General features: G+C 38.9%; 1 protein-coding gene across 1 annotated transcript; it reads right to left on the bottom strand.

Moving 5' to 3' along the window:
* Nucleotides 1–359: 359 nt before the first annotated feature.
* MC3R (melanocortin 3 receptor) lies at nucleotides 360–1,337 on the bottom strand. Its single transcript, XM_032198413.1, has one exon. It carries the CDS (start codon nucleotides 1,335–1,337, stop codon nucleotides 360–362), a length of 978 nt encoding a protein of 325 aa, XP_032054304.1.
* Nucleotides 1,338–23,549: the final 22,212 nt, after the last annotated feature.

Here is a 23,549-nt window from a genome sequence, read left to right as displayed (position 1 = left end):
TACAAATGAAGGGTACAGGCACAATATTATTCCATTCTCTGTAAAGTAGCATTCACTTTCAGGATTCTTTTTTTTTTCTTCCCAGTAAGTTTTTTGATCTATTTTGCAAACTGCTTTTGATTTAATTTTGTTACAACTCTTTAAATAACTTCAAATCATTTAGTTAAATCCTTCTCATTTTGAAAAGTATAAATCAAGGCATTAAATATATATATTTTTTTCTTTTTTTCTTCTTTTTCCCTGTGCCCTTCCTTCAAGCAAGGCTTTTAAAATGGACTTGCTAGGTATCTGCATACATGTATATATTCATACACTTATTGTATGTATCCTCTCTCTATTCTCAACACAAAGCCAGATGTTTACAGCATGCACTGTCCCATGCTCATGCCATAACAGCAACACACTATTTCTTTGAAAGTCTTTCTCATCTCCAGGCTCCGGAAGGCATAAATAAGCGGATCAATTACCGAGTTGCACATTATCAAGACCAGATAGGTATTGAAATGTGAAGTGTAACAGACACAGTATGGATTCATTGGGCAAGAAATAATGAGAATGAGGTGAAGGAAGAAAGGTGCCCAGCAAACAATGAAGACACCTAGTAATATAGTGATGGTGACAGCTCCTTTCATGCAAGTGCGCTGGTAGGGCACCCCGTCCACAGGGAGGGCAGCGATCCGCTTAACATGCAGGCGTGCAAACAAGAACATGTGAACATAAAGGGAGGCCATGAGAAAGAGCATGGTAAAGAACATTGTGATGAGACAGACAATGACAGTTTTGCTTTCTGAGTAGGCAATGAATATGATGCCACAGACGATGCAAGCGATCCAGATGACCACAATCAGGGTTAAAGCTTTCTTCACTGTCATGATACTGTGGTAACGGAGAGCATAGAAAATAGTTATGTACCTGTCAATGGCTATAACCAAGAGGTTGCAAATTGAGGCTACCAAAGAAATACATATCATTGAGTCAAACACATTGTCCATATGCTGAATAAAGTGGTCATCAATGATCAAATAGCCGTTGCTCAGGATTGCAATCATGATGGTCTCCAAGGCATTTGACATGCTCACTAACATATCTGCCACAGCCAAGCTACACAGGAAGAAATACATGGGAGAATGTAGGTTTCCATTCTTCAGGACTGCAAGAATGACAAGGATGTTTTCCAGCAGGCTGATGATCCCTAAAGTCAAGAAGACCTCAGCTTTTATGAAGACCTGCTCACAAAATCCATCGCTGCTTCTGTTGTTGAGGATTGAGTCATTGAAGTCTTCGGTGACATTAAGCAGCACAGGCTGAAATGAAAAGGCAAAGTGTGTGGTATTCATTGTCAGCAAAAGACTTGAATTCACAAGGGATTACAGACCTGACAGAGCAAAGGTTGAAAAAAAGGAGGAAAAGGAAAAAAGAAGAAAAAAAAAAAGCTTTCCAAGTTGTTGTTGTGCACATGGGATGGAATCAAGCAGGAGTTTTTGTTAATCGATTTTGCAAGTAGAAACATAAAAAAAAAAAATAAATAAAAAAATCTTCAATTACAGTGAGTTTTGTGTCAGTCACAGGCTGCTCTTCTGCCTTAGAAGAAAGTGAGCTTCAAATCAGGCATCAGACAGTTTTCTCTGAAGGGAAAAATCATCAGCAGCACGTTGCTGGTTCTAATTCTGGTGATTAAAAGCAGGCAGTTTCCCCATCTGCTGCTGTCAGCTGGCTGGGGCCAGTGTGGGTTCGTGTGTTGCAGCTTGTGTGAAGCATCTCTTGCTACTTCAGTGGCAAGAAAAGTAAAAAAAAAAAAAAAAGAAAAAAAAAAAGAAAAAAAAAGAACCAAGGGGTTTATACATGCATGAAATAAAAAACAACTCCTACTACATCCTCCTTGCAGAGCAGTGGCCATTAGAGAGCAAGCACCTTTCTGAGTGACAGCTGCAACCACCAGGTACAGCATCCCCTCGCTAGATCCACCAGCGGATCTGAAACTGTCTGGCGCCCTCTGCAGATAACAAATATGATCGATTTGCCCTAAAATTCATCTGGGGGAAAAATAATAATAAAAAAAGGGTGCTCAGAAGTGTGTAGGGTGCCCATGCATTATATTGCTCTACACTCCTTCTGCCCAGAGCCAGAGCTCTAGCTGACATGCTCTGAAAGCTAGATAGTGTTGGTTTCGTCAGAAACAAGCTCTTGGGGGTTTAATTTCTTGCTCACAAATGATTTGGGTTTGGGCTTTGTTTGTTTGTTTATTTTGATTCCCAAATTCCTTGCTCACAAGTGAAGCAAAGTGCGGGTGCTTGTCTCCTCTGCATTGTGCCTCTTCCCTGGCCTAGCTCAGACAGCCTAAAGGCTTAACCAACTCTTGCTAGTTAATGCATATATTTTTTCCTCTCCCCCTGCCTCAGAAATGGATTATATTGTATAGGCAGTGAAGGGTTACCCCAGGTGGCCCAGACCCTCAACTAGCTGTTGAATGTATTACATGGAAGTGAATTTTTAGATGAATACACTTTCCAAACCAGCTCTGCTAACTTTGGCTTCAAGGACAGGGTTCTTCAAGTTCAATTGCCTCATTTGTCTTCCCCATCCCCATTATTGTTATTATTAATAATAATAATAATTATTATTATTTATACTATTGTTCAGTTCACAAGAATGGAAATCTAATGTTGGTCTGTTTTCCTTGGAAGCATGTCCAATGACCTGAAGTAATCTTTTCTTCCGACCTAATTGCACTTGAACTTTTTTGTCATCCCTTAAGCTAACGATGATCCCCAGCTAGGCACCTCTGTTGGAGAAATTGAATAAATTTCCATGCACTCTTACCTTTCTTTACTCTTTGAAAATTAAACCTTCCTTCCAGTAGCTGCTTTTTCTGCTGGGAGGCCACCCCTTACGTGGAATTGTACTGATTTTAGCCTGTGTGGGACCAGTTACCATGTAAAGGAGGTGGCAAGCACAAGGTGGATTTTCTTTGCACATTATTTAGTCACACTATAGCTGTGTAGTGATTTTTTTAATTTGATTTTTTTTTGGAAGCACTAACTGATGTCTGTGTATTTCATGACTGGTGTTTTCACAGAAGTTCTGTAGAATCAAAGCAATGTTGTGTCACATGTACTGATATCTGGAGTTTCTATCACAGGTTTGTTAGCTCAGAAAGTGAAAAATCTTTTTCATTTTCTTTCTGAGCCCACAGTTTCATTAACATGCACCAATAATTCAATCTCAAATTCAGACTTCAAATGATACGTGTGCAAGGGCGGCATCCATTGCCGGAATTTTAATATGTAAAATAAGCTGGGGACTTGCCCAACAATTTGTCCAGTTAACATTGTAAAGAATTTAATTGATCTTTCAAAGTCTCTCCCTAAATTCACAGTGATGTGTTTCAAAGCAGATAAATTAAAACAACAAAATATCTCTCCCATTCCTCTAATCCCATGATAGGGAAAATATATTGCCCCCTCTAGGGTGTAGCAGTTATGGATTTATGCCTAGAGCAGCTGCCTTTATTTTGTGCAACAAACCTCAGTTGTTTCTTGCTAACTCTCTTGAGCTGATAGAGTGCACTGAAGATAGTGATTTCTGGATATAGTGATTTTCACTGTCCTAATAAATGTTGTCTTTCCAACAGAGGAGGAGCCCAAGGCTGGGCAGGATATTCCCTCCTTGCAAGCTTACTTGTGCATTGTCTTGTGAAGTTGCAGGTGGAGGTTGTTTTGTTGGTGGGAGCAGGATGGAAGACAGAGTTCCCTGTCATGGAGAAGGGTGCCCACACCTGAGGTATGCAAAGAGGTACAGCATCCTTCTGAGCTTGGCTCTGGACTACCTGCTGATGGAGGGGCACTAATGTTTTAGCTACCCCATGTAAACAAATTCCCAGGAGTGTTTTGCCATTTAAATTCCAGTCCTCTCTTCCCCATCTGGCTGGGCACAGCAAATGTACTGCACTATGCTCATTAGTTCTTCAGAATAAAAAAGGTGTCTCTAGAGTTAACATGCAAAACCAGAATTGAGTCATGATTAGTATAAAGCACGAGTGAATCATCTTATATAATTTATTGCTTTGGATATCATGATTTGATCCTTAAATAGCCATTAGCTGGAGAAATGACTCAAGACAAAAAAAAACAAACAACAACAGAGCTTGCAGCTTCTCTTTTTCTAAGGAAACCTATTAATTTCCTTGCATTTTTTTGGATAATAAAGGCAATGACTTCTTTCTTCTAGAAACACATGCCATTAAAAGAAAAAAAGAAAAAAAGAAAAAAAGAAAAAAAGAAAAAAAGAAAAGAAAAAAAAACAAGATGTGATTAAAAGGAATTCAATCACATGCGGTAGGAAGAATATAGAAGGTGTAAAAGGAAAAAGAACAGCAAAGCAGGCTTAGCCACATCCAGTTGGGAGAGTCAGAATGAGGGGATGAGGCACACGGAAAGCATCCAGGCTGACTGAACATGGCTTACAAGAAATGTCACTCTTTACTTCAGTCCAGGCTAAAAAATTATTTTCGGTTTCAGTTCTGTAAATATCAACTCTCGAATTCTCCATTACACTGTTCCAAAAGACTGCTACAGGTTTCCCATATGTCAGCTGAATCTGAGAATCAGAAGTCATTAAATATGTTTCATCATGATTTTCCAAATGCATCTGACAGCGGGAATCAAGCTACCATTTGCACTGAGATGCAATTTGAAGTGGAAATTGAATGTTATATAGCGGATTGGATTAATGGCACTATTAGCTTTGCCATTAAGTGCTAAAAATAGTGGGCTTGAGCATCATGTGTCTGATTGCAAGCTCAAGCCAACTCTAAGGTCTTTGCAAAAATGGGAAGAAACTGCGCTTGCACAAGACACCTTAGGCCTCATTTTCAGAAGGTGTTAGGGATTGCTCTGCTCAGAATTGGAAAGCCTACATGAAATGAAATTTTGCAATGTATTTTGCAATAACCTATTATTATAAATATTAACATAAGTTGATGACACTCAGCTGTCAGTTCCTGCTGCTTTTCCAGAGATATATACTGATCATGCCTTTTTTTTTTTTTTTTTTTTTGGGTTACTTGCTATTATTACTCACTTGTTTCTTCACAAGAAAAACTGTATAATCCTCAGGGAAAGGTAAAGAGAAAATAACCGTTACTGCTAAGTGTGGATAATAGAGTTTTTAAACATATTTCTCTTGTGATGATGTTGAATGAAAAACCTTGTTTAACACTTGTCACAAGAATCAATCTGGTATCAGCTGATAAATGCATATCATTTTATTTTATTTTCACTCTTTTTCAACAATAGTTTGTGCCAAACCAAATTGGAAAATTTAAAGGAAGTCATAGAATAATAAACAGGCAGCTATTCCTATTCAACAGGTAATTACTCTTTTCCTGCTGCTCCAAATAGCCAAAATAGTGATTGAAATACTTTTGAAGATTTCTCCTCAGTTTTGCTCTTTATAAAAAAAGACTTAGATAAAAATAAAAATATTTTATCTCAGTGAAGCAAAAGCACGGTACACTGTTTTTGTATTCTGTGCATCTTTCTAGAGTGCCCATTATGTTACAGGCTTTGATTTGGAAATATCTTTAAACATGTGCTTGAATTCATGACCTGGGCACTTCGTGGTGGTTACTCAGCTCTCTACTGACACACAGAGTTATTCTGTGCTGAACTCTTGACTCAATAGAATTTTAGTTTTTGGTAATAGAATACTTGACAAATGCAATGAATTAAACTGGAGATCTTATTCACCAGATAATTTGTAGATTATAAACCTGTTGAGTAGCGACCTAGTTCAAGAAAAAAAAAAAATCATTTAATATTTTTCACTGAAGTCAAGAAGATATCACTAGTTATTAAAAATAGTGGAAATCTGGTTTGGGCTCTTTTGCTTTCAGGTTATCAATGCACAACAAAATGGAAGCAGGAACCTCACAGTAATCTGGCAAAAAGGACATATGATGACACTATCTTAAATACTTGGATGATTAAGTGCTGTCCACTAAAATGCTGTGGTTTTTATGAAAGTTTTAGAGTAACAGCTTTGCGGAAGCATTTTTGCTACTGTCATTCATAGACTGCAGAATCAGATGCAATATTGGAAAAATATCGATTGTGTTCCTTCAAGAAGTTGTATTTCATACATTTTGCAATCAAGCCCATAGCTAATAAAGTTATTTTATACTCTGAGGCTCACTACGATCTGAGGCAAGAGTGAATCTGAGATGAATAGAGGGTGCACATATTTGTATCAGATTATTAGAAGAGATTTTCAAATAGTAAGAGTAGATCCTCACCTGATACAACCAACTGAAACCCTATTTAAATAGAATGCTTGCAGTTCACAGCATTTCAGAGTTGATTCTTTCAATTTCCTTTCTACCCTGGCTGCAGCAAAAAGCTCCAGTACTGCAAGTGGAGAGAGGGTCTGCCAACCTTTGTGATTAGTGAGGAACAGGAACGTCTAGTAGTGATTACAGCAAATTGGCTTTTAGATGAATGTTTCTATAATTTCAGCCTGTTAACAAGTTAATTTAACCAGACTCAACTTTTGGACATGATACACAGGTTTTTTTTTCTCATCCAAGTTCAAAAGGAGACAAAGCAGATCTGATTGCAAAACACTTCCCAGCACCTGCAGGCGCTCTGTCATATTCAATGGATTTTAAGTGCTTTAGACTAATAACACTGAGTATCAGTTTTGTGCTCTCACGTAAACGTTGAAAGACAAGCAGATATGATTGAGCCAGCTGCATTCTGCTGTTCAGCTTTGTCAGTGCCAAGAATCCCTGGAGTATTTTCTATGTGTCTCTGGAAAATATTGCAGCCTTTGTCTTCACAAATCTCATTGCTCTGTGGTGCCAGGCTGAGCTGTAGGTGCTGTTTTTCTTTTCTTTTCTTTTTTTTTTTTTTTTTTTCTTTTTTTTTCTGATACTATTACTCCACAAGTACTAGAGATGTACTGTGTGCTGTACCTGACACAAGCCAGTCCCAAACTTGCAGAAGTATCAGTTTCAGGCTGTTTAAAACCTGTACTTTTATTTCTGTCTATTTGTGCATGACCTCACATGAAGACTGCAAAAGAAACATCCTTGGCTGACTAAATTTGAAGAAAGGAAAAAAGAAGGAAAAGAAAGCAGGGGAAAGAAAGTCCCATGAGTGTTTACTGCTGTGATAAAATCTTCTGGAACCTAACCTTTAATTTTAATTATCTGTTAAGCCTAGTTTCTGTCTTGCTAGTTTGGTCCAAGGTTTTCCAATTCTGTTCTTTTCGTGTTTGACAGATGTGACCTTAATACAATAGCTGTAAAAAGAAATTCAGCTTCAGTGTTTTTATCTGCATCGCTATTTGTAAATAACTTCTAGAATGGAGTGAGACAATCTTTAGTTACTGCTTAGATTTAGCTGTAACTACAAATAGCAAAGGCCTGTGTCTGTTTATTAAACCAACCACACTGGCACAGTCATACTGCTGCTCCCAGGGATTTGGCCCTTCGGGGTAAAATGAGATTTAAACTCTCTTCAGGATCAGAGTGCTTCCCTTTTCTGGATTCTGAAATTTGCAATATTTTTTTTTTTTTCCTAGTAATGTCAAACCACAGTGTGTAAATACAGAATATTTTCTGTTAGAATCTTCCTGATATGGAAAGCTAAATACATTTAGAAAGCAAATGTGATTTGTGAAGCCTTGTACCCATTTGGTAATGAAAACTGAAGCAACATCTATTTAGACTCACAGCCTTTCATGGTTTTGTGTGCATGTGTTTTTTCTTCAGTTCAAGTACTCAAGGTTATTTACGCATATTTCTTTGTATTTGATGATAACGTATAGTTAGGGGTTTTTGAATAGCACATTTTCCCATTTAAAAGAAGAAAAGCTGACATTTTGTAAGTACTGAATGTTTTCTTGACAAGAAAAGGTATTGCCATGAAAAGGTTACATCCATCTTCAATCTTACTTAACTTCTGATGGCAGAAATAATTAGATTTCATCTGAATTCACCAAGGACACTTTTGCTGACAGCTTAGAAACTTCTGAAACCATTCTGCAACCTTGCTTTCCTGGGCTCAGAGGATGCAGGTGACATAACCCTAAACCAGTGAAGTCTGATTTCACGATGTCCCTTGTTCATAGTTTTCTGAAAGAGAACGTTGTCACTACCCAGCATTTTTTTTTCTTTTCAGGTGGACAGGGTGAATCTTCATCCCCCTCCTGCTTCCCCCTGACTCCCTTCTGTCTTCTACTCTGGTAGTTATATATATATATAAACATAAAATAATAATATTAATATATGTGTGCATATAATATATTAACAATATATATGCTTAATTTTACCGAGGATTTTCTTTATGTGATCTGATGATGCCTTTCTTCCTCCAAGAAATATTAGCTTAAAAGGCTTTTGTGGACTGTCTGGGGAGATCATATGCTAACAAGGTGTCCAGAGATCTGTCCCTGCTGTAGACACACACCCATGCCTACTGGGTTATCTTTCCTTTGCTGGCTAATTAGATGTCAAAGCAGGAAAGGGAATAACATGCTCCTATCATTCTGCAGTAGAGATATAATGATATTATGTGACTGAGATTCAAACCCAGAGTACCTAATTCCTGTCTATTGAACACAAGATTCTTCTTTTCAAATGTAGTTCTACTTTCCCTCTCACTGAGGTCTCAATCCATGAAAAGCAGGGGGGTAAACACACTGGGGCCATGAGCCTGAGCTTTGGGTTTTCCCTTCTGTAGTCCCCTAGTTGTGTGAAGCCGGGCAAATATTTTTCCTGGAATCTGTATCTTCACTTCTCATACTAAGTGAGAAGTGATGTGTGAATCCAAATTCTTCAGACTTCCCCTCCCTCTTTCCACTCCCCAGCAAATATTGCAATGATAAGAAACAGTGACACTGATGCTGGAATTTCAAAAAGCTCTTAGTAATCACCTGCCACTGGCAAACATTGGTGGCTAAGGTTTCTAAATAACAGCTATGGCTAAAAATACAGAAGAGAATGTAGCTGAGTGCTCCTTACCTTGTCAAATACAGGATGATGATGAATGATTTCTGGAGGGAAAATTGGCAAGGTCTAGATTTAGACAATTTTGGTTTTCTGCTGCTGCTGCCCAGGACCATGCCTACAGGCCTGTTTTCTTGTGGATGTTGTTTCAGAGACAGAGCCAAAAGGACCTGCCCAAAGGCAAAATTAATTTAGATTAATTTTATTATTTGAACAACATCTCTGTCTATAATTTTTAAAAGCCAGGATCTAGAAATCCATTTTGTGCTTGTTGAGTTAGGTGATGTGTAATAGCTAATTCTTCAGAAAAGCTGGGCTTCTGACTGTGCTGAAGTGCTCATGATTCACTGCCTTGCTTGATCTTAAAATGACACCACTGCACGTGTAAAGAAGGGTGAAGGTTTTGGTGAATGCTTGGTGTTTGCAAGACTCCTGTCTAAAGCCTGCAACAGGATTAATTGTGTGCACAAGGATGGTCAACTGCACATGCAGATCCAGCCATCAATATGTCATCAGTCAACTTATCTAAGACATAGAGATTGTATTGGGATGCTTGTTGCTTTACTCTTATCCTGTCATTTGCTGGGCAAGACTTAAAACAGAGGAAGCAACTACACTAGAGTTGTCTGAGTATATGGTGCAGTGAACAGAATGAAATAGAGGGAATATCAGGAGGTAACAGTGATCTGTTGTTGTTTATTTATTTATTTATTTATTTTTTCTTTTTCTAATGATTGCTTCTGTCAATACCAAAAAACTTTTGTGACAGGCTGAAGTTCTCAGGAGAAGAGGCATCCTTCTGTGCCCCAGGCACTCCCGAGGGCTAGTGGACATCTTGAACACAGCTGGTGGAGTCCAGTGCCTTATGGCTCCTGTCACTTAAACCCATACATACAGCTCTGGTTTAAACTGCTTTGCCTGTCCACTTTTGTAACAGACTGAGATTAGGGAAGTGTCTGGTGCCATCTTGTGCCACAGAGGAGTAAATATATAGAGCTGCCTATATATTTTTTTTTTTGTATATTTTATATATTTGGAATACCACATGTTGTTAACTTGCTTAGCTTTAGGGTTTGTCATTGGATGCACCATTAATATTACCAAGGCAAGACTGATATTCAGGTGTGTACGACTGTGCATGAAATGCTTTGTAAGAGGTTGAAATATGAGTTAAAATGGGGCTCTGTGTAGTGTCACCAACTTCAGCAAAGCTTTCATGACTAAAGCATGGGTTGTGGCAGGGCAAGCAGGCATGAGCAGTGCTGCTAAAGGCAGCCAAGGTTCAGCTCAGCTCAAGAGAGGAACAATTTTACAGGTATCCCAGTCAGATTAGACCACACCTTCTGGGCAAGTAATTTTTCTTTTTTTCAGGGCCTGGGGTTGGTGTGGTCCCCCAGCACTGAGCGGCCAGCTGGGAGGGCAGGGGATGCACCGGGGAGCCCTGCTCTGACATTTCTTTTATTAGTGCTTGTTGCACACAGTGGGGAGCTTGCAGGAAATGGCTTGAGTGGATGAAGAACTGTTATTTTTAGCAACGCGTGGGTTGTTTCTGTTCTTTTCTTGATCGTGACAAGGATACACTCTCAAAGACTGGGAAAAACTCTGTTGTTCAAATTCAGTGACTAAGTAGGTTGTGCATTACCAATTAACAAAAGAATAACGATTAGCTCTATTGCTAATTACTGATCTGCTTTATTTAACAATCAAACTGACACTACGCTTTGCAGAACATACTATACAAAACAGTGAAAAAAGAAAAAAGAAAAATGAATGTTTTCTTTTAAAAAAGAAGCAAAAACAAAACCAAAAAAGCTCTCATCATTTAGGCAGCATGTACTTTTCCATTTTAATGAATAGATATAATCTCTGTCTCCTAGGTCCTGTAATTTTATTTATTTATTTACGTACTCTTCTGGGTTCTTACACTACTCATGCAAAGCGTGCACACTGAGTTCATTACAAAATTAACCCAAATTACCTGAAAAAAATAGAATGCGATAAAACGATGTTCTATAGGAAAGTATTTCTTTTGCTGTGTTTCTGGTGAAACATATAGAAACTATTCAAATTCTCTGCATATCCAGCCAGTGGGGCTGGCATGGCCTTCCCCTGCCCAACTCTGGGGCATCCCTGCTGGCAGCCCCCAGGTGTCCAATTGTCCTGCAGGGTCAGACACACGGCCCTGCTGCCAGTCCTGGCCTAGCTGCCTTGTCCCTCTCAGCTGTCCCTGTTTGGCTGTCATGGTGAGTGTTGTCCAAGCCCTGGCACATTTGTAATCTGTACTTTTGTGTGGACAGGCTTCAAGGAAGGAGAAAGAACTAGCTCAAGTGACCTCTGCATTGAAAACACCCCTCTCTCCCCTGCCCCCTGCAGAAAAACTGCAGAGATTGTTATGTACATTCAATTAACTTGTCCAGCAAGCTTTTTCTTGGTCCTTAATTCAAAATCACAAATATGAACTAAACAAGAAAACTAAAATGAAGTTGAGAAATTCTGGCTTACAGCCTGCTTGCTCCTGACCTGGCCAGGAGGATGGGGAGTCTGAGCTCCCACTTGCCAGGATTCAGACATGACCTAGTCTGAGTTCAGGTGGAAAGGCTGAACATAAACTGCTGCTTCTTCATATCACAATATGTTATTTTCACTTTCAGCTTAAGAAATTTACACTAATGTAGAAGAAATTAAGCATTATGACTTTGTGTACCTTGTGAAGGTTTTATAGGGGAAAACATTGCAAATACTGGCAACAGTTGTGTGAGGATTGTGTCTGAGCATCACTAGATGTCACTCTCAACCTGAATTTAACTTCATGTACTCATGCTTGTCAGGTTTTCATTTTAAATTATTAATCTTTCATTCAACTCCCCACCTCCTTTATTTTCTTGCATTTAATGCACAGGGGATCTTCCAGTTCAGCGTAGCACAATCTGTTGCGCATAAATATTTTTCTTGCTTAAAACCAGGATCAAAATTGGGTCAAAAAGAAATACCTAAAACTTGCAACATGATCAATTTCTGTGCTAGATATTCACTGGGGAAACAGGAAAGGCAAATAACCCTGAAAGAGAGTTTCCTTCTCACTTTTGTTTGGTTTTCCTGTTTCGTTCAGTACTTGCTGGCATGGTCGCTGTATCCATCACATGTAATAAAGATGAGAATGTCCATGTCAGCCTAAAATATCCACTTTGCTTCAAAGTATTGGATTTTTGCATGTGTTAGGAAGCAGAGGTGATATTTAGGTGATTTACGTGATTTATTTTAAAAAACATTTTCTTTTAAATTGCCAAGGGTTTCTGTTTGGATACTTCTTGGCTTCTCCACTGAGTCAAACATTTCCACAGAATTCAAAGCACTCTGAAGGAATTTGCATATCATCTGGGTTTTATTCACCTGTGTCTGTAGAGGCAGAAAACTTGGAAAATATCCCCTTCCCTCACTTCCTCCATTTCTTGCAAATCCTTACTTCTCTCGGTAAATACCTCTGTTTCCTTGTAGCCAGCCCAGCGTGCTGCCAAGTGACTGGCCACTGCTGCTGTTTGTGCTGCAAGGTGCAGCCCCAGTGCCTGTGGCTGCTGCAGACTCACAAGCCGTGACAGACACAAGATCTGTCAACTCTCATGGGGATTTTTACTCAGCTCTTTAAAGGAGTCAGCATATCATTCCCTGGTCATATGCAGCCTCTTGAGCTTCTCTGACAGGCCAACCCAAAGGGAAAAGATGATGATGACAGCGGTGGCCCTGGTGGCCCCCAGCGGTTTGTGCTGCCCCAGTGCAGCCCCTCTGCAAGTATGCAGAGAACAGGAGAAAGTGCTTACTGAACAGGCTCTGAGCCCAGACTGACTCCTTTTAGATAGTGGCAGAGGCAGGAGAAAGTCACCTTCACCTCCTGGCAGGGAAGCAGCTTCTCTCCGGAGCAGGGGTGAACCCTGCTGCCTCTCCCCTGGGAGCAAGGTTCTTTCTGAGGTGGCTCTGGGCTGTGCTTCTGTCCCTCTGTGTGCTGTGCTGGAATCAGCTTCCCTGTGAAAGGGAACTGAAATGAACGTATCTGTATCAGGGCTTTCCATGCTCTCTTGCTGTACTCAAGTAGATTGAGGGAGAATTACCCCTTCCCAAATCCTAGGCATAAGAAAGAGCCTTCTTGGCTTTTTTCTTATTTATTTATTTATTATTAATTAATTATTATTATTATTTTAATGCAAAGGTGTGTGTGGTGTCTATAGGAACTTACACCTTGAAATATTTATCAGTGGCCTTCCACTGTTCTCATCCATCACAGGGTGGAGAGGGAAAGAAGGGGCTCTAAGCACTGTGAAAATTTAAACTACCCCTACAGCATAGCCCCAGACATCCTCTGTCTCTGTAAAAGTAAACATGCCTGTGTGAGGATTAGCACTTTCAGGTGTGAGGAGGACCAGGCTGGCCACTCCTTTTATCCTCCCCTTTCAGCCTGGAGGATCTGGCTGAGACTGTCTGAGTCATGGGCTGCAGCATGCTGGCAGGGCTGCTCATGTTGTAAAGCCCCCCCAGGGCTGCTAAACTGGTGGCTTTAAAACAGTAACTGAGATAGAATAATTAAACCCCCAAACTGTGAAGCTTCTGTGGCAGGAGGAGTTGGGGGACGAAGGATGCCTGTGCTCAGCCAGCTGATCACTGCAGACATTTGGTGTAAAACATGGGCCCAGCAGCCTCTGGGTCAGGTATTTTTGTGGGGTTCTCCTTTGCACCTAGGAGTGTCCCTCGACCTGCCCTCCCTTCTCACTGACAACCGTTTTTGTCTATTGTGTTTGAAGTTCAAGGCAATGTCTCTCCTTTGGTTGCTGAGCAGTGCATGTAAGCGCTTTATTGTGCGAGCCCTTAATGCCAGGATGTTTCTTTTTCGGTATCTCACGTAGTTCCTTGCTCCACCTGTTAACCTAGCTAAAACCTGTATTTGTGACTACGATATGTTTCCTTCAGAGGAGATGTTCTACTGCTTCTGGGCCTTTCAGCCTTTTTCTCCTTTCTTCATACCTCCATTAGAAAAGTGAACTGTTCTCTCTTCAATTGCTCATCTTCCCCTCCTCCATACCTCCTAAGTTTTTTTTTTTTTTCCTTGATTTACTATTGGCACGTCTCCTCACTTCACTGTCTGCTGATTAGCACCCTTGGTACGCTTGCAGTTGCACTAGGTCAAGCCTCACCTTACACAATGGAGTCATTAGGAGTTGCAGCTTCCTCTCATTTTCAACACCATTGCACAGAGGAAAGAATGAAAGGGCTCACTTATAGGTTTAGGCAGTAATTCTGAGGTAAAACAATTTCCAGAGAAAGGCTTTGTTTCTCAAGTCTAAAATATTTTTGGAGGGCATTCCAGCCTTGCTGAAATATTTGTGCTTCAAAGAGAAACATTTTTTTTTAAATGAACTTATTTATTTATTTATTTTTAAAAGGGGGGATGGATCATTTTGATGTGTTGAAACAAGACTAATTTTTCAGCCTGAAATGACTTATTTCATTATGTCCTTTTCTTCGGTGTATACAGATGTTTAGGAAAATTCTTTAATGAAACAAAAATTTGACACTTTTTTTGTCTTTTGCTTATTAATGAAATATTTCTGGTTGATAGAATCAGAATCATTTAGGTTGGAAAAGACCTCTAAGATCATCTAGTTCAACCTTTGAACTAGCACTGCCAAGTCTGCCCTTAAACTATGTCACTAAGCACTATGTCTACGTGGTTTTTGAAGATCTTCAGGTAAGGCAACTCAACTACTTCTCTGGGTAACCTGTTCTCATACTTCATAACCCTTTCACTGAAGAATTTTTTCTTAAGACCCAACCTAACCTCCCCTGGTGCAATTTAAGGCCATTTCTTCTCGTTCTATTGCTTTGTGCTTCTGAAGTGCACTTGTCTCAGAACTTTTTTTTGAAGTTCCACAAAAACACAAAATAAGTTCATGCAGTGTTATCCACAATATGCTATTGGAAAACTCATGTGGATTTAGCATGTTTAAAAAGTGGGTAAGAAAATGTCTGATTTTTGGCATTTGAAGTCATGCCTGCAAGGGCCCTGGTGGATGTGAGAAGCAGGACAGCAAATCAGGAGGCTGACATGGAGGTTCACATTTGAGGTTGGGCATGAAAACCAAGGAAAAATCTGTTCAAAATCTCTGTAAATCCGAGACATCTTAATTGTCTTTTTAGGCTAAAAAGTCTAATAAAGCATGACAGGTTTGTGCTGGAGGGAGTGGGACTAGTCTTAGTGATCGTGGCCAGCAAGTCAGACAGGCAACAGCACTTTCAGCAAGGTCAAAGCAAGGCAGGGTATGCTTCTCCATGCAAAAGATGCACCTGCTCGGCAGCAAATGCACTTAGTGTAAGTACCAAAATAGAAGGAAAAGAGTTTTCAAAATCGTCTTTGACACCGTCTTTTTCCTATTGCCAGAGTTGTGTATGTTGCTCTGAAGTAAAATAAATGTTTCTGATACAAAACATTTACTTTGTGTATCAGTCAAAAAAAAAACACACAGTGTTCTGGCTCTTGCGTGTTGGTTCAAAACCCTTTTCTGTATTGTTTTCTTCTTCACTGGAGGTTGTGTATATAAGTACAGAATTTTCCCATGTGTTTGCTGCAATGCATGATCCTGGCATATGTTTGAATCAATTAACTTGGAAGAAAAAAAGAAAATTACACCAGAGCCTTTAATAAAGGAAGGTGTAATTAACGACTTCAGATTAATTGAAAATGTTTGCTCTAAAAGTAGCAATTGAGCTCTGTTCTGATTAACTACTTTCTCACATACTTCGTAGCCTTGCAGAAAATGCTGTTCAGCAGAGAGCAGAGGGAAAAAAAAAAAGCCTATCTAATATCTCTGTAGAACCTTTATAAGAGAAACCTGTCATTTTCCCATTCTAAAATATTCTGCAGTACTGTAATTACATTATACAAAAACATTCCTTGATTCTTTCATTTAAAAGGAAAATCAGTCCCTCAGGGGCTGGAGACTCAAAGGGAGAATAGGCCAATATTACAAATTTGATTCTGGACGAACTAGTTGCTATTTTATTTTAAGCAAATGACTTAGGAGAGCTGTCAAAGAAACATGCTTCCCATGATTTCATTTTCCATTTTTTGTGAAAAATTTCAATCCTGTCATGCTGGACATAGAACAGTCAGAACTGAAAGCATTAAAAGACAGTCTTTCAAAAAATATTTCTTTAGAAGTTCTGGACTTAGTTGGACCTTGTTACGTTATTGACCTTTGTTAAGCTAACATTCTTTCAAAGAGTAGGAGATATTTTTTAATTAGTTCAAATGATTAAAAATTGTTTATATTAACATATATTGACCTTTCTTTCCATTTGTATTGCCTTTAGTAATCTTGGGAGAATTAATTTCTAATCCCTTCCCTCCCACACATTTGCTGTTGTGGTCTCTCTGGGTGTGTTTACAATTTACAGCAAGTGTGAGCTTAAGGGGTCTTGTTCATGAAGCCGTTGATCCTCTGTGGCTGTCAGATCCTGGTCTTAGGCACAAATTTCAGACCTTTCTCTGGCATCTGAAGACCTGCCTGCAATGTGAATGGGTTGGCCAAGTCTCCATCCTATTGCTCTCCACAGCTTGTCTCTGACTGCAGCCCTAGTTCAGGATGCCTTGCCATTAGTATAGTACAGAAAAGCTGAAATGAGACCCACCATCAGAACAAAGCTTTTCAATTCCTGTCATGTTTTTAAAAATCGAATTTTGGGGATTTTTTTTTGTCTTCCTTTTTGCTTGTATTTGTAGCAGAATAAATTTCCAAATATGAAGAGTCTGCCTTTCAGCCACATCTGTTCAGAAATTTTAATCTAATTTCCATAAAGTTTTGTGTTAATAGAAGTCACCATACACAGTAAGGGGAACCAAGGTTTATTTTGTTTGTAGCTGCTAAAAAACTTTTGTCAAATCTGGGGTTAGATTTCAAGAATGTTTTACTGTTAATCCACTCTTCTAATCACTAGACTCTCTTCAAATACAGATTACAAAGGCAGAGTCTAAAATACTGTTCATTTTTACAGAAATCTTGTAAGATAACCTGCAGGTGCATTTATGCTTTGATCCAATATGCACATACTCATGGTAGAGTTTAAAGACATACATTAAAGATAGCTGCTGTGCATAAAAATATTGCTGTGAAAATTGCCTATTGTATTTGCAGTTCTTTAGGCAAACTTTGCCACATTTAGTATAGAATTTGTTTTGTTAACTAACGTGTTAGATGTTGAGATAGATCCAATGTGCAGTAATAGATCATAATTTTAACATTCATGGCTCAGTGACTTTAGGAAGTCTCTGGAACATAAATATCAGTTCAAGAAAAGCAAACAGCTTCTACTTTTTTGTCTTTTCACAGAACTGCCATAAGGAAGCAAAGCATCATTATTGTTTCTTTCAGTTCTCAGCAAAAAAAAAGGAAGTAAGACTTAATAAAAGCCATTGGCTGTAAGATTTTATGAGAGAGAGAGAGAGGCAGAGAAAAAGGAAGAGAACGAGAACCTTGCTGTAGAAAAGCAGGTGTGATTCATGAATAAACTATAGTTTGTAACCCTATGGGATACTGATGAAACAAATAGAATTTTCACAGACATGGATAATACAAGAACACAAGACACTTTTTCACAGGTAAAGACAGAAACTGTTATGGCTTATGTGAAAGTGCTATTTGTTGTGCATAACTGAAGAGGTGGCATACGAGAAACTGAAATGACTTTGTGTTTTATTGGTAGGGAATTTGCAGTAGATTGTTTAATGTAATTCATTAGCACATAATATGAGCGTGGACTGGTTTAATATATCAGAAATTGTTTGCAGAAGGTGGTTATGAAACAACATTTTTCTGTACTCTGCTTTATTCTTAAGAAAGTTGAAATGTGCAAGGTTTTCCTGATACGAAGGGGGAAAAAGAGAAGATCTGTCTTTCTATTGCTGCTAGAGAGGATTTATTAATACTATATATTATCTGCACTAAAAATTTCCATAAGGTAATTGGAGGGGGAAAATAGTGTTTTATATTATAGGCAAATGCAGTTTTTGATAATCATACTGGTATTTGATAAGATTGATATGTCAGAATTGAATATACATCAGCTTGCAACACTACTGCATTTCTCTGAGAGTGCATGACAGATATATAGTCTTTGTAGCATTCTGCTGGTTTCAATACTTGCATGTTTGAAAGTCTCTTACCTGAGGAATTAAGCCATGGAAAATTGCCCTCTAGCTAGGAAAGCTGATAGCATGTACTGGTGGAGAGTCCCTGGAGTAAAGAGCAATTAGAAGGAAGGGGTGTGTTATGTGTAGGTTGGAGGTGTGATGGAGTGATCTAAGTTGTTTCTGGGCAGCTACCAAGAGTGGCTTAGCTTGCAATTACTATGTGCTTTGAGAAGAATATGGTATCTAAGGAGAAGTCTGCTCTGTTGGTGTACTTCTACTTTTATGAGATGTTCACAGAAAGGTTTGCTAGGTGAGGCTCTAGGCAAACTCAGGGTGAGAACACAAATGAGTATGAAACCTCTTTTGATTTATCAGCATCTTTGGTTCATCAAAGAGGAAGAAGGGCATGGGGCATATTTTGCATTTTGTTCCCTCCATGCAACATCACCGTGCATGGCCTTTCAAGTGTTTTTTGAGGGCAGTGTAACAGGTCATCCAAAGACTGAGTCAGCTTGGCAGATATTAATTGCTTCACCTGAGGAGATGACACCTGAAATGTAATAAAGTTACAGGTCCCATCTGGCACTATTCAGTGTAACGATGTGCTGGGATCTATTTGGAGAAGCTGTTGATGACAATGCTGTTGAAAAGGCACACATTCAGACTGGCAGTGTTTTCTCTTTCTTTACTGTCTACAGCCCCTGTGTTTATTGCCCAACACTGACGCGCAGGCCTGAGGTGCAGCTTATGAATCATTACTCTTATTTTGGCAGGTACTGCTGGGGAGGTCAGGGGCAGCACAGATGTGGAAATAACCAAATGCTTGCTACCAGAAAGGGCTTACATGAATGAGAATCAGAAAACAGGAAGCTGTAACCAGATGGTGATATTTTTTCCTTTCTTTCACTCCCCAAGGCCTGCAATAAAGCATGTGCATAAAGCTCAGGTTGTATGTTCACCAAGTGATTTGCAAAGCTAAATTGAGCCTGAGAAAAATGTTTGAAACTTTTTGTGAACTTCTCTTAAAATCTGACTGCATGTCTTTCTGATGCTTTTCATCTAAGTCTTCTGAGGACTGATGTAAGGTGGAACAGTTGTCAACCCTTTTGCTTTTCTAGCCTGCTTTACTTTAATCAACCATTTTAAAGTACTTTTATCCCCATGGCTTTCCCATACAATTTTTTTTGCTAGACTTTTAGTTAAAGGCCACCTCTCTTAGGTGATTCTTTTCTTTTCCTGGTCTTTTCGAAGGTAGCTTAAAGCAGATATTCACTGTGTATATATGTCAAGGGATCAATTCTGTTTAAATAAGGCCAAATGATTCCATATCTTCTGACATATATATTCATGAACATGTACCCAGCCTCAGGAGGAGCTCCTGTAGCTTTGGAGATGGGCTATTTTTGTGAGACTACAAGTAAGAAATCCAATTTTCTCCTGACCTTCTGGGGCTTCTAAAGACTTCACATATTGGGTGGTCAGTACAGCTCAGTTATAGATCTGGAGCAATCTGCTCCTTGCAGCTAATGTCAAGTGTTGATCAGAGCAAAGGACTTTTGAGACAGGTCAGGTTCCTTGGTCCTGCTCTTGTTTTGAACCTAGATGGTGCATGCTTTGTGGAGGCCGCATTTATATTTAAAACCAAAATCAACTGTAGACAGAGTTAAACATCAACGTGAAAATACTCTGTGTAGGAATCAGAGCTTGCTTTTCCTTGATCCATCTAAAAAATCCTCAAAACATGGGAATATCTTTCTTGTGTAAGGTAAGATCAAAAGACCCAGGGAGACTGCACTGAGTTCTCTTACATTTTCTAATCAGTTGGAGATAGCCCATTGAACAAAGAACAGGGGAAATGCCTGTGGGAGAGGGGCTGAAGTGCATCCTCAGGTATGTCTTCCTCATCATCCTTACAGCAGTAGGTGCTGACATCCCTCAGTGAAATTTCTTGCTACAGAGCCATTTGGACCTTTATCTGTCTTGTCTCATTCTCAGTGTGGTACAACTTCCTGAATGTGGCAGCACAATATATGTCGTCAAAGATCTTTTTGAAGGGATTTTTTTTCCCTGAGTTTAAGAAAACACTTAAAGACACAGTATAACTAGATGTACAATGAGCTGGTTCCAGGAAAGTTGACCTTGGAAAATGGAGTCTGCTTTTGTAGGGAAGCCTTAAGAACTTGGTGAAGTTGTGTAAGTTGTGTATATATAGACAAGGACTATATTCTGCTAGATCTGTTGGAGTATAAGGGGAGACTATAGGAGAGGGGGAGGCAAGGAGAAAGAGCCTCTTTTTACCTAAACATTTTGTTATGATGATTCATTAACAAACCAGAATCCTGGGATGAAGGGGGGGGAGGTGGGAGGGGGGAAGGAGGAGGAGGTTAGGTAAGAAATGAGACATCAGCAGAGAGATACTATTTTTTTTTTCCCTTAAGTTTCAGACCTTATTTTGAATGGAATATAATAAAGAGTTTATTCATTAAACATTTCAAACAGTGTAGAATTCATGGAGACCTGGTAGTTCTCACTTAAACATTCATGAAATCAGTATTGCCTTCTCTGTTTTGCACTTCATACTTGTTGCTTAGCACATGTTAACTAATGTGATCTAATAAACCTTGAGTATAATGAATCGTGTATTGTTCAGCTTTTAATAATTTTAGCAGCCAAATTCTTGCTTGATATGCTTTTACAAGACGCTAGGGCACAAGATCAGATTGTAAGTCTGTGAAGAGAAATATTGCATACTTTTCTCCAAAATAATTAGATGTCACTGCTTAATAGTCTGGTAATCTTTGTTTTATCACAAGATTAATTGGACCATCATGTTAATAAGCAAATATGATAATCCTTGATAGTTCTTATCACTGTGGATTATTTTAATTGTGACAACGAAAGGCATGGAACATTATTATTTTAGTAACAAGCCAAAATACTTCTATATGAACTTCCTTTATTCTATTTTAGTCCATTTTGTAGTATAACATTAAAGTTTTACCTTAACACACCAAGAAAATACACAGTAAATTCATGCTTACTAAGTATTGTTTCGAAATGAAGTGTCATTTAATGTATTCAGGACATGTACTACATGTTTCTGTGGTGGCAGGGAACTGAAATCAATGGGAGTTTTACTCCTGTATTCAGTGTGCCTAGCATAAAACTATAACTGAATGAAGGCTTTGGAAAATATTCCCATAATATCTACTTCAAAGGCAATCTGCACCTATTTACTTAATTCAGTTGCATCCTCTTAATTCATTTGTACTGACGACAATGTTCAGCAAGAAATAAAGCTATCTTATCACATTAAAAAATTACTTAAAAGAAAAGATTCACTTTGTTTACATTTTTAATGTAATTTGTGTCTGTAGAGGCCACCAACATTTTGGAGGAAAACAGTGACAGTGGAAGAGATAAACTTCATTTAATGCTTAAGCATGAAGGAAAAAATGAAAATTGAGTGAACCTATATTTTGGTATTGAACATGGAACATGTTGGCCATCCTTCACACAAGCTGGAAACTATTTCACACTGAGAACTTCTGCATTTTCATTGGTGTGCCTTGCTGCAGCCCTGATAAAAACAGTTGAAAAGCTTTCGATAAATGTTTTCCCCTCCTATTCACAGTAATATTCTTTCTTAGTATACTTTTAGAATAAAATAAATGGGCCAGTTAACTTTTTAATTATTACAATCTATGTGAGAAACAGAAAAGTTTCACTGCTCATTGTATGGTGCAGATGCTGTGGTTTGTCCCTCTACAAACTTCACACACATCCAGGAATCTTGTGGTGTGTCAGTGTATGGCAGGAGGCACACGGGCACTTCAAACATGCACCTTTCAGGCACAGAAAACTTCTTATCCTACCTAAGTATTCTGCAGTCTCAATTTCTGTTGTGAGCGCTGCTTGTGAAGATATTTTCGTAGCTATTTGAAGAAAAACAGTAGCAATTCAACAAAAATACCATGTTAGGATTGGTTAAGTCAAGGTTGCACCTACTTAATGTGAAGTGAAGCAGCAAAATCACAAAATCCATGAGTTTTAGCAATAAAACATGTTTTTAAATAGTCAAAGTTCTTTCTTTTATTTCTTTGTAAGCAACTGGACTGAGATATAAAGAAGGTGTGAGGGGAAAACTCCTAAAATACTGTTCAAACTGCTGTGAATTTTTATTTGGAGCTTTAGAACTGTAAGACTGTGTCTTTAGATTCCGAGATTTCTGCTTGGAAACATCCACCTTTGCTTTAGTTGTTAGTACTAAATAAACTGGATTGAAAGTTGGAATCTAGTGTGGGGCAGAAAGCAGAATAGCCATTGATATACTGGTCCTATTCATCTCAATGAGTGCTGAAGAACCAAAGCACTGTGGGCTTGGCTCTGCACAACTGAGGGCATTCCCTTTCCTGCTTCAGATTGCCCATGCTGTTAGGATAAGCCTGGCTGAAACAGGATCTAGGATATGTAAGTTAGAAATTGGAAAACTTCTTATATTTCTCATGATCTGAAGCTTGCTGCAAAAGGTATCTCCATAGGTCTTCGTTTGCTTGTTTGTTTGTTTGTTTGTTTGTTTGTCTTCTTGCTTAAACTCTAACCATGAGTGTTCTGGTCTCCCTCCAACCTGCTCACCTCTTTTTGGGAGATGTGGAGAACATCACACTCTTCCAGCAGAAGCCTTTATTAGTGCTGAGTACTGGAAAGATGACAATGTGTTTTGCAGACTATGCTGCCATCTATAACCTCCCAGTGGGATGTTTTATTGCAACAGCGTGAAGCTGTTAACTTGTGTTGGTTTGTAACCTGCTATAACTTCTGAGTCTTTTTCTGAAGAAAATATGTTCCTCAGCTACCCTGTGTGTAGCTGGTAATTCTGCTGAACTTTCTCAAGATACTTTTTTCCACTTGTTGAATTGTGCTTCTCTAATTTGTCAAGTTTGTTTTGAATTTGAATACCCGTTGCAACCCGCTGTGGTTCTTTCCACCTTCATGATTGTGAATTTAATAAGCAAAATCTCTATTGCCAGATTGTTAGTGAAAACATTGAATAGAACAAAATGAAGTCAGTCTCCTGTGCAACACCACTCAATATACCCTTTGGTTTTTCACCTCTGGTAATTACTTTCCGAGTGTGGTTTTCTGACAGGTTCCAAGTGCTATTAGAACGAGGGTCCTGCTGAGAACGTGAGGGCCCGTTAAGTGGTGATTGAGGGAAACACCGATGTAATTGCTTCATGTTAGACCTATAAATCATCAGGTTTTCAGAGGGGACTTCAGGAAAAGTTTAGGTATAGAGATTCTTCAATATGGAGAAATCTTCAGAACTGAAAGAAAGAAAGAATAATCACTTTGTATTGTGCACTGTGC

Source organism: Aythya fuligula, chromosome 16 (genome assembly GCF_009819795.1).
Source record: "Aythya fuligula isolate bAytFul2 chromosome 16, bAytFul2.pri, whole genome shotgun sequence".
NCBI lineage: Eukaryota > Metazoa > Chordata > Aves > Anseriformes > Anatidae > Aythya > Aythya fuligula.
This window is presented reverse-complemented; position numbering and strand designations above follow the sequence as displayed.

Coding starts and splice junctions, on each gene's coding strand:
- MC3R (XM_032198413.1), bottom strand. CDS start 1,337: ATGAATACCACACACTTTGCCTTTTCATTTCAGCCTGTGCTGCTTAAT.